General features: G+C 43.1%; 2 protein-coding genes across 3 annotated transcripts; one reads left to right on the top strand and one right to left on the bottom strand.

Moving 5' to 3' along the window:
* The first annotated feature begins 3,396 nt into the window (after window positions 1-3,396).
* LOC136516584 (probable protein S-acyltransferase 16) lies at window positions 3,397-7,642 on the top strand. Of its 2 annotated transcripts, XM_066510016.1 has the most exons (8): window positions 3,397-3,906; window positions 5,308-5,400; window positions 5,489-5,590; window positions 5,671-5,748; window positions 5,860-5,958; window positions 6,045-6,140; window positions 7,095-7,232; window positions 7,311-7,642. In XM_066510016.1, the coding sequence occupies exons 1-7, from the start codon at window positions 3,631-3,633 to the stop codon at window positions 7,200-7,202; spliced, it is 852 nt and encodes a 283-aa protein (XP_066366113.1). In that variant the 5' UTR covers window positions 3,397-3,630; the 3' UTR covers window positions 7,203-7,232; window positions 7,311-7,642. The 2 variants fall into 2 exon arrangements, with proteins under 2 accessions (XP_066366113.1, XP_066366112.1); XM_066510015.1 differs by having other exon boundaries at window positions 7,095-7,642.
* Window positions 7,643-8,012: 370 nt separating this feature from the next.
* Window positions 8,013-10,117, bottom strand: LOC136517926 (peptidyl-prolyl cis-trans isomerase FKBP20-1-like). Its single transcript, XM_066511581.1, has 6 exons — window positions 9,925-10,117; window positions 9,388-9,504; window positions 8,930-9,063; window positions 8,774-8,853; window positions 8,590-8,682; window positions 8,013-8,353 (listed from the first exon to the last, which is right to left on the bottom strand). Exons 2-6 carry the CDS (start codon window positions 9,494-9,496, stop codon window positions 8,209-8,211), a joined length of 561 nt encoding a protein of 186 aa, XP_066367678.1. The 5' UTR covers window positions 9,497-9,504; window positions 9,925-10,117; the 3' UTR covers window positions 8,013-8,208.
* Window positions 10,118-11,230: the final 1,113 nt, after the last annotated feature.

The following is an 11,230-nucleotide window of genomic DNA, read 5'->3' on the forward strand; positions in this document are numbered from 1 at the left end:
TTCAGTGAGTTGACAAGGCAGCCCACTCCTCCATACCTGCATGTTCTAGGTCCTTCTATGGCTGCACCTATCACAGCGATGACAGAGACGCTCCCCTCCTCAGTGGCATCATCAGAGCCAGTTGCTTTAGTTTTACCAGCTCAGCCTACAGCAGCACCAGTTCCTGATCCGACCTAGACTGCTTCCGCATTAGTACCAGCTACAAAGGGTTAGACAGCCCAGAGTTTAGGATCAGACGATGATGGCACCTAGTTCCACCTTGCTCCTCGTACCTCAGCGCCCGACTCATCCGCTACAGCCCCGTCGATCGACCCGTAGGTTTTGGTGTTTGACGCCAAAGGGGGAGAGGGTTCGAGTATGTCAGGCTTAGGGAGAGCTACTTATCTAGGGGGAGCTTAGTTATTATATTAGCTTATCTATTTAGATTTGGAGTTTCTATTTGTGAGATACACTATTATGCTTTTGTGTGTGTGATACATTATGCATTCATGTTTACTACTATATCTATGTGATAGTGATATCTATGTGATCGTGATATTTGACATGTGTGCTCTCTACATTGAATTCTTTATATGTCATATCACTTGTGTTTTGCTCATTTGCCTTTGCTTCCGCGCTTTACTCAAATGCAAATGAGCTTTATTACTTGTACTCATGCATATTTCATATCTTTTGAGTACATCATGATGGCTTGGGTCATATAAGCTTGTCTAACACCTTTGTTCTTATTGCCTAAAGCTTATATGATCCAAGCATATTAAAAACCTCATCTCTTTTACATACTCGAGGTAGTATTGTCATCAATCACCAAAAAGGGGGAGATTGAAAGCATCTAGGCCCCTAGTTGGGTTTCGGTGATTAATGATAATACGTGATTACTGTGACTAACGTATGTTTTGCAGAAACAATTGAGTTAGATCACGGTAATGGAGATCGATTAGGCAATCATGTTGTCATGCCCCTACGATGGAAATCATTTTGGTTTTCAAAGGATGGACGACATGGTTAAGGATGGACTAGTTCTAAGTGTTGATTGGAGTTGGAGAGACACTTAGAGTAGTTTAGGACTTTGTTTTTTCTTTGGTCGTACTATTAAGGGGGGTATGAACGGGTAGCTTGACCTAGGTGAGTCTAGTGAGTTAGGTGTGGTGCACACTTGTTAAAACTAGCACTAGATAGCTCCACAACAGCCCTTTGATTCAATGGAGCAAACTTCATTCACATGTTCGAGAGTTGGAAGTAAATGGAGGGTCAAATACTGATCGGACGCTGGCTCCGGTGTGATCGGACGCTGGCTCAGGGTCCGGTCAGTTTATTTGACCAAGGTGATTGCGTCTGGTTTGACCGGACGCTGTGAGGTCATGTCACCGGACGCTGAGGGCCAGCGTCCGGTCGACTCCAGTAAGGTTCCAGAGACAGAAAATCATGACCGGACGTGTCCGGTCACACTGTAAACACTGGAGTTCGGGGTATTTCTGACCGGAGCGTCCGGTCAACATGACCGGAGCGTCCGGTCACCCCGTAGAGGCACATAACGGTTCATTTTTCAGCCGGTGTTATAAATACCACCTCCACTCGTGTGTGGGGGTACTTTTGCTCATTCCAACAGCTGAGAAACACTTTAGAGAGTGCCAAGAAGAGCAAGGTCCTAGTAAAGTGATTGAGATTTGAGAATCCCAAAGAGAGCCCTCATTAGTGAAGATCAAGAGTAGCAAAGTGTGCATCCACCTTCTCATTAGGCTTGTTGTGGTCAAGTGAGAGTTCGTGCTTGTTACTCGTGGTGATCGCCATCACCTAGACGGCTTGGTGGTGATTAGGAGTTCGGTGATCACCCAGCGGAGCTTGTGGGTGACCCAACTCAAGTTGTGAGCGGTTGTGGGTGATTCACCATGACGGAGTGTCGAAGAATCAACCCGTAGAGAGCACTTGATCCTTGCGCGGATCAAGGGAGAGCTACACCCTTGCGCGGGTGCTCCAACGAGGACTAGTGGGGAGTGGCGACTTTCCGATACCTCGGCAAAACATCGCCGCGTTCCTTCCTCTCTATTTACTTTGAGCAATTTAATTCATGTCTTTACATTCTTAGAATTGCCATGCTAGAGTAGGATTAGAACTTAGGTTGCAAGTCTTTTGTGTGGTAGAACAATTAGGAACACTTTTTAGGCACAAGGGGTTAATTGGGCTAACCATAGGACTTAATCATTGCAAAGAAATTTAGAATTAGTCTAATTTAGAATTCACCCCCTCTTGGGCATCTTGATCCTTTCAGCGGTCTTCAAAGTCTTGTTTGGTGAGGGTGTTTGGAGGTGTTCCTTTTCTTTGCCGTCTCTTCAGTGCGATCTTCAAGCTTCGACAAGCAGTGGACGATCGAAGGAAGAAGACCACCAATTTGGTCTTGGATGAACTCTTATTTTTTAGAGGAGGTCGTTTTATGTCTTATTGTTCGTCTTTTGTATTGGCCTTTGTTTTCCTTATGATATATGAATTGTAAGGCACTCTTTTGAGTGTCCTTTTTATCAAAAATAAAAAATAGAAAACGGTTTCAAATGTCTCCTGAAACCGATGAAGAAGCCCTACCAAACGGGGTGTAAAAAGATTGAGAGAGGATATTATGGGAGGTGTTATTATCCCTACAAATCAAAATCACTTCAGTCTTAAACGAACAAACATTCAAAGAAGAGCCAACGCTATGACGGACGGTGTCATGTGCTACTTCACCGGCTGCTGTAGCTGCCGTTGCTAGTTCCTTTTTAGAGTGGGCCTGTTTGGTTGTCTGCGTAACTCCTTATCCAGGGGCAAACATCCCCCTTCCCCTCACGGTGCAGTTCGTTTCTGTTTGGTTCTCTGCACAGGCCTATGTGTAGGCTATCACTGTTCTAAAAAAGCAAGTTCAGGCTCCGTTCGCTTCGCTGAAAAAACAAGTCAAAACACTGTTCCGGCTGATTCGTTGTGAGAGAAAAACACTATTCCGGCTAAAAAAAACAAGTTGAAAAATACAAATTATAAGAGAAATGAACATAGCCTCAGTCTACATTACCACTATTCGACCAAATCCTACGTATCCAGCTATGCACCCTTGCTCCTACAACCGCTCTTCAACCTAAGACGTAGTTTAGCCACTTACCTAGGAACCCAATCACATGCATAATACCGTACAACATTCTATCTAGCGAAAACCAAACAACATCAAATAACATTGATTTGTCCAATTTAAAAGTATGTTGCATAACGTGATGCAATGCGATATTAAGTTATTAATTAACGCGACTAACCAATGAGACCCGGTGTGAACAGCAACGGCTGGTGTGTTGGCGTTGCTGACTTGCTGCAGGCTGCAGCACCGCTGCTGGTGCAACAATCACTACCGAGCACCAGGGTCCAGGGCGGACCAGATCAGCCCGCACTGGCAGGCTGGTCGCTCGTCCGCTCCCACGCTTTGCTCGCTCGCTGCCTGCCTCCCAGCTCCAGCCGCTGCTCCTTCCGCCCGCGGAATAGACTAGGGAGCGCGAGCGTCTTAAACGGGCGCACGCCGCGTGCGCGCCCGACCCGCTTGGCCCGCGCTCGGACGCGTCCCGATGCGCCTCCGCCGGCCGGAAGAACCCGAGTCCTAGGGCTCGCCTCGCCGCCCCGATGGGGGGCCGGCCGGGGTACCTCACCCTGTCGATCTTCTCCGTGGTCGCGGCGATCGGGTACGTCTACTACACCACGGTGTTCGTGGCCGTGCCGCGGTGGCTGGGCCTGTCCACGGCTGCGGGGGTAGCCAACGCCGCCGCGTTCACGGCGCTAGCAGCCGCTTGCCTCGCCACCTACGCCGTCGCCGTGCGCAGGGACCCCGGGCGGGTGCCGCCGGGCTTCGTGCCCGACGTCGAGGACGCCGAGAGCACCGTCCACGAGATCAAGCGCAAGGTGCGTTGGCGTTGGCGTTGCCCCACCCCTCCCCTCTCTTTCGCTCCCTTGCTCGCCTGGGTTCGGCGGGCGGGCCTCCGTTCGCTGTTAGGTGTTGGGGTGTTGTTCTGGATCTGCGGGTGGGGGGGGGGGGGGGGGGGGGGGGGGGGGGGGTGCGCTGTTGCTTCAAATTTTCCTATCGTTCGTTTCAAACTTGGGAAACCTTACTCAAAGATGAGAAAATGCGATTCTGATGCGGCTTGGTTAGTAATTTTGGATAGTTTTGGTGAATACCTTTGATTCTAAATTTGCCACCGTCCATTTGAAATTTAGGAAACTTATTCAAAGTTGAGCAAATGAGATTCAGATGCACCTTGGTTGATAATTTTGGACCATTTTGGGTACAAATAGTTCTGCTCTAGAATTTCCAGCTAACAGCTGGGACATTGGTAGGTGGACGTGTTACAAGTAGATAATTTAGATTCGAGAGTTGAGTCAGTACTTTATACCAAGTGAGTGGATCTAGTCTGATTTTTTAATTTCCCTAGGCCCCGTTTGGATCCTTCGAATTGAATTCATTCTAATAAATTATAATTTAGACACATATTAATTAAGCTAATATGGTTGTATATGGAATATATTTGTATACTATTGTTAGCTATGCAAGGGAGATGTTTATATGTTGCATTTCTACTATAGGGAAGCGAGTTGAAGAACGTGCTATAAGTTGCAGATTAGAAACATAGCATGGTGATCTATAGAATCGATTTCTATCTCCCACCCTATGAATTTGAGATAGGCTTATATGTGAACTTTGGAAAGTTGTGGAATCTCAAATTCCAAGCCAAATAGTCTAATCCATTAAGTAGATTTCAATTCCTCCAAAATGAAGGGATCCAAATGGCCTGTAAGTTGATTTTGATTTGTTCTCTAGATTATTAGGGCCTTTTTGGTAGAGCTCGTACTCTAGATTCTCTGAGAGAAGTGATCCTCTGGTTAAGAATGTTTCTCTATGATTCTCTAGGATAAACTCTGTTTCTCTATGACTCTGCGTGTGCATGGAGTAATCAGGAGGAGCTACTTTTTTCAACTCCCAGCCTCTTAGTTCATTTCAGAGAATCACTTCTCAGTAAAAACTATTTGGCAGAGCTTCTCCTAGATGGCAGAGCTCCTCTGCCAAACAGGCCCTTAGTAGATGATTGCTCGTTTCTAGCTTCAGTAACTTCAAAGTGAATGCTCACTACAGTGCCATATTAGTTTGTCATAGAAAAGATGAGGAAGGGAGAGGGTAAGCTGAGTTGAGCACATTCTTTTAATTTGGAAAAATCATGGGCCAGCCCATCACTGTGTTAGACTTTCTTGTTTGTATCTGACAAAAGTAGTTTCTCATTAGTATGTTTCACAACATCTCTACTTTTGCAGGGTGGTGACTCGAGATATTGCCAGAAATGTTGCCACTATAAACCTCCACGTGCACACCATTGCCATGTTTGCAAGAGATGTGTTCTAAAAATGGTGCTGCTAGTGTTAATTCTGTGATTCCATTCTTCTAACTGCTCTCCTTCTCTCCAATTTCGTATTTTCACCTAACTCACATGCGCAGGACCATCATTGCATTTGGATTAATAACTGTGTTGGACATGGGAACTACAAGATTTTCTTGGTCTTTGTATTGTATGCTGTGGTTGCAAGCTTCTATGCATTGGTAATTGAGTTTCTTTGATTTACTCTAGCAACCACGTTGCCTGAGGCTTAGTGCATTACAAAGTTTCATTTTGATATCAGATTCTGATCATAGGGAGCGTTTTGCACAGTGTTCCTAAAGATGAGCAGCCAGGCAGCGATTCTTCTCGAACATCCATTGTGAGTACTCTGGGAATGCTACAGAAGTTGCTAGCTTGTTGTATGTTAATCTGAACGATCGCCAGGAATTCCCTTTGAATAATAATTTTGAAGAACTTATCAAATTGGCAGATTATCTGTGGGGTCATTCTTTCTCCATTAGCGTTAGCATTGGCAGTGCTCTTGGGTTGGCATATTTACCTCATATTACAGAATAAAACTACAATTGAGGTTTGTGACTTAAGATTTTTGTCTTTATATCGGACAGTACTCTTGTTTATAGAAGTTTTGACAAGATTGTTATTAATGGCTTGCAGTACCATGAAGGAGTTCGAGCAATGTGGTTGGCAGAAAAAGGTGGAGATATCTATCATCATCCATATGACCTTGGTGTCTATGAGAATCTTATTTCAGTAAGAACTATTTACACTGCTATTCTGTGGTTCTATGAATGTTGCACATATTCAATTTTAAGTGCAAAATGAGAATAGCCCAGTATTTTACTAAGAAATAAGGTTAATGACGATTGACAATCTTCCTATCATCTGTCTAAAGACGTCAACAAATTGGGATTGACCTTTTGCTAGCCATAACTTGGATGTTCAACCCAATCTGTTCAGGAGAAAGAAACAAGATGGAGACATAACATGAAAAATGATTTTATCAATATTTGATATGTTATGCTGCAAGCATTCATTTTAATAGTCAAGTATTTCATACTTTAGTTTTCTTTTGCATTTGATATTTAGATTTGTGCATGCTTATTAAGTGGATAAACAAATTGAGACAATATGCCCCTAATACAATTATGACTCATGCAACCTGTTATGCGCTGGATTGCATATTATGCCCCCATTAACCGTGCTGGTATACTACAGTGCATAGGTTTGGATGAGTTAGTTTGCATGTTATCTTTAGTTGATATGAGTTAGTTGCATTGTTTATTTTTGTTAGAATGCTTAGAAACTCTTGTCAGGAGCTAACTTCATCTATAGTGTAGCGCTACCAATCCCCTACCCATCCGGATTTAAGCAAGAAGGAATGAATTAACCTTGTATCAAATAATATAAGGATCATGGCACATCGTTAAACTTGTCTGTTCCCTAAACCACCACTTGTGACTGATGAAGGAAGAGGTTTGGACTCTTAAAGTGTTGTAAATATTAAATTGAATAATGAGCATATGCATAACTCTTCTTCAAATATTATAACATCAAATAAAAATGATCGCTTTGCAGCACCCAAAACATCAAACAAAAAAGAACATGGAGTAACACATTTATGGTATACTACCTTAGTTGCTTTCATCTTGCCCACGGTTGGCATCACTTTCTATTAATGTTCCACTGCTTCCTGGTTGTTCGCAGGTTCTGGGGCCTAACATATTTTGCTGGCTCTGCCCTGTATTGAATACTGTTGGAAATGGCCTCCGGTACCGTACATCCTATGATATTCCGATATCTACACCAATGTGATTACAAAAGATAGCAGCACAGTCACAATAGGTAGTTGCTAATTTGTGAAAGGATTTTTCATTAAGCTGCTAGAACGTGCTTGGTCTGAACGATTCTGAATTGGGTCAGGTCAGGGTCTTGTAACTCTGCAAGATGCAGGAGATGATGACTACCACAGCCTCTCGTCAGGTGTCTATCCTGAGTCGAGACATGAACTCTTAACCATGTTTTTTTTATTTCATTCTTCACATACTTGATAAAATTCAATCTGCCTCGCTTGTAATCTGGAGTAGTCTGTTCGTACCCAAAAAAAAAGCACTGCAATTCTGTTGTAAAGTTAGTTCATGTGTTTGAGAGCCATGTAATGTAGCCAAAGGTCATGAAAACCAATTTTCCCAGATTATTTGTGTACATTTGTTTATAATGAAATGTGACATCTGATGTACTTTTACATGCTTGAGCTATATATAGCACTACACATTGGTGCGTTCTGCCCCGTCCGCGTCCGGAGAGCTTATTGATTTGAGGGCCGCCTGACTTGCGAGTTTCCGTGTAAATCCTAACCCCTGGGGATGCTGTCTGGACATACGTACATATTTGCCTTGTAAATGAAAATAGGGAATCCTGGTCCCTGAAAGGCTAGCTATGTAGACTATTTAAACACTACGCAGTTCCAATATTTACTATGTGGACTATTTTATAACACACTGCAGTTCCAATAATTGACATTCATGTACAAAACATGCAGCTAGTCTAACGAACACGAACTGACCAACATGTCATCCCAAATCAGACATGCTATCCCATATCAGCAGCCACGCCAATCTGTAATGCATACGATAAGATTCTTGATCTACATAGATACCAAATATTATTTATACTCAGCTCTTTTCGATACATCAGTACATGCCAGACAGGGGCAAAGGGTACAACATCAAGCACAGTAGCCAGCAAGTGACGAAGCAGTTTCAGGATGCTCCCACATAATTATTTTCTAGGTTACAATAGTCAGCAGCAACGTCGTAATCTATTTCCCCTTTCCTTTTCCCTTCCCCTTCTTGGCATCAAGCTTTGCTTGTACCCGGGCTGCTGCAGCAGCTTTTGCTTCCTCCCTCTTCTTTTTCTCTTCTTCTTTGGTAGCAGCAGCAAGCTCTCGTTGCTTCTTAAGTTCCCTGCCCAGATTTATGTATCTAATTACTTTATGATCATTATATACTTCTTGAACTCTGATCAAATGAACAAACTATATTTGATTGCAAGGTGGATACAACATTTTGATTTCTATCTCTTAATATTACATTGTCACCAAGAGCTCACTCGAGGACACATGTGCAGTTGTGCTAAATCGTATAATAACTGAATTTTTCTGTGCTAAATGTTAAGGATGTAACATTAGGAAACGTCTTACTCAAGTCTGGCTTTCTCATCAGATACACTGCCCACACTTGAACCTTTCCTCGGCCTACAAGCTACTAGCTCCACCTCAAAAATAAGTGTTGCACTACATAGACAAAGAACCAACAGTTACCAACTTTATTAAATTGGGGAAACTCAAGTTACCAATTCAAAGATAGTGTGATAGAGGAACTCACTTCGGAGGTATCTCTGGTGGTGAGCCTGCAGCTCCATATGCATATTCTGACTTGCATGTAATTTTTGCAACCTCGCCAACCTTCAATTTTTGGATATGCCCAATCATGTTACACAGAGATGGTGAAGACCATACCAGAAACTCAAGATTTACAAACCTTCATAGTTCTTAAGGCTATATCCCATGCCTTGATGACAGCCCCTTGTCCAACTTCAAAAGAGAAAATAGAGTTGTCTTCATGGGTGGTATCAAAAACTTCACCAGTCTCAGCAAGTGTACCTTCATAATGAACTATAGACAAGGTAAAAAGATAAATGTTCATATTTGTATGACTTTATTCGGGACACAGTATCTGAAATCTTGAAATTATTTTACAGTCAATAGTGGCAATATGCAACAGCAGGTGTTCACTTTACAACATAAAAAAAAAATGCATGCAGCAGTTAGCTGAGGGCAGAGAAGGTGAATCAAGTACTAGAACGAGTTAACACTTAACAAATAGGAGAGCATATCAAAACTCAGTTACTGGCTATTGTCCAATCAAACAGAAGTAATAAAAGATATTGCTTATGCAATGCTTGCTCAAAACACAAGATATATACAGTAGTACCATACCATCAACTAAGGGCAGGCTCTCAGATGGCGCTATAGCATCGTCTTTTGCTTTCCGGACTACTGTCTTAAGAACACCTCCATCCCCTGATAGATCTATCGTCTCTGCCATGACCTTAGCTGACCAAGGGAAAATCAGAAAGAGCAATACAAGAGCATTAGAGTATTCTGGTTGGACCAATCTAGATCTAGCTACAAGGCACAACTACTTGCAAAGGAAGAATAGCCACTTCCACCAATCATCTATTTTTTTTGGTTTCTCTTGGTTGATTACAGATATTCTTGGTTTTTCACAGGATAGATATTGCAACACATGACTTGCAGCGAGGCAATCGTCAAAGGACTTAAACATCATACAAAAATTTGGATTCAAGCGGGCAGAGGCAGACCCAGAAAAGGGACATGGATGTACACATGTACACCGGATAATTTTTGCAAAAAGTTCGAAGTTAGGAGACATCAAATAGCCAAATAGCGTTAGGTTAGGGTTCGGGCGCTCGGCTTCCCATAGCAGGAAGGGAAGATAAGCGGTGGGAATACCTGGTGGTTGCTCGCCGCTGGCGAAGAGAGCGATGGAGGCCTCAGAACTTGGCGTAGTGCAGCGGCGGCGGCGGCGGCGGCCCACCAGTCGTCGCCTCGTCGGGGAGCGAGAGGGTGGAGAGAGACGGAAACACGCGGGGTCAAATGTGAAGGAACGGGGAATGCGGCGTCCGGCCGGCCCAGTCTGGGTTATTCGGCCAAGGGAGAGCGTACCCGCACAGCCCTTCTTCTGTGCCGTTCTTTTTTCACACATTTCTTTTACAATTTCTTCTCTCTCCTACCCCCCTCCCCCTCCCCCTCTCTCTCTCTTCTCGAATACGCAAGAGCGTATCATTACATTAAGGAGAAATATAGTTCATTTACAAGGCACCAGCCCTAGGCCGGGTTTGAAACGAAGATTACATTGAAGATCTCGGTGGATAGCAAGCAACCCCCCACGCTAAACTCCTTAAGTTCTTGGCCCCCGCTTGAGCCCACAGGTCAGCTTCCGCCTTGACGATCAGCAGCAGCTCCGGGACCGTTGTGGCAGAACTATCTAAAATAACTCACTTACGGAGGTGTTTATCTTCTATTAGACGCTAAACATCCTAAGAGTAAGCTAATTTAAACAGTTCTGTCGAACATATCCCATGGGAGAAACCGAAAATTCACATTTTTCAACAGGATCATAAATGAGAGAATAAAGCTTACAACATTTTAGCCATTTCTTACATCACTTTCCATACAACATCAGAGTATAATATTTATTGTTTATAACAGTAGAATATAACCATGTTGTCAGAGTTTTAGCGGAAATAAAATCATTTAATGACAAGTTAAACATTAACATGATGATCCGTTATATACATCATAATAGGTTATAAGTTTTTTTTTCATTGTAACACATTTTGGATGGAAGTTTCAAATAAACTCTATGCCCGCAACATTAAGGAAATCCTCGCTGAGCCCACCAGAAGATTTACACACACAAGTGTCAGCTCCACATGTTCCTGTCATCTGCAACAGGGTAGAACAAACCTTGAGTACTCAATTGTACTCTGCAAGACTTACCCGTCAGGAGAAAAGAAAAGACTCTAAGGATATACAAGGCTATCTGGCTTGTGGTTTTATTGCATCTGCAGGAAGCATTACTAAGCGTGCATCCTTATATTCAATTTCATTAGCAGTCATCATTAGTTCATTAACTAACCATTCTATGTAAGCACATGTGCTACTTTCAAACAGGTGGTAAGCAATCAGAACCATTTTACCATATTTCATATTTCAGTTCTTACTACAGTGCTAGATCGTAGCCAAGCCATACCGT

The sequence above is a fragment of the Miscanthus floridulus genome, chromosome 17, assembly GCF_019320115.1.
Source record: "Miscanthus floridulus cultivar M001 chromosome 17, ASM1932011v1, whole genome shotgun sequence".
NCBI lineage: Eukaryota > Viridiplantae > Streptophyta > Magnoliopsida > Poales > Poaceae > Miscanthus > Miscanthus floridulus.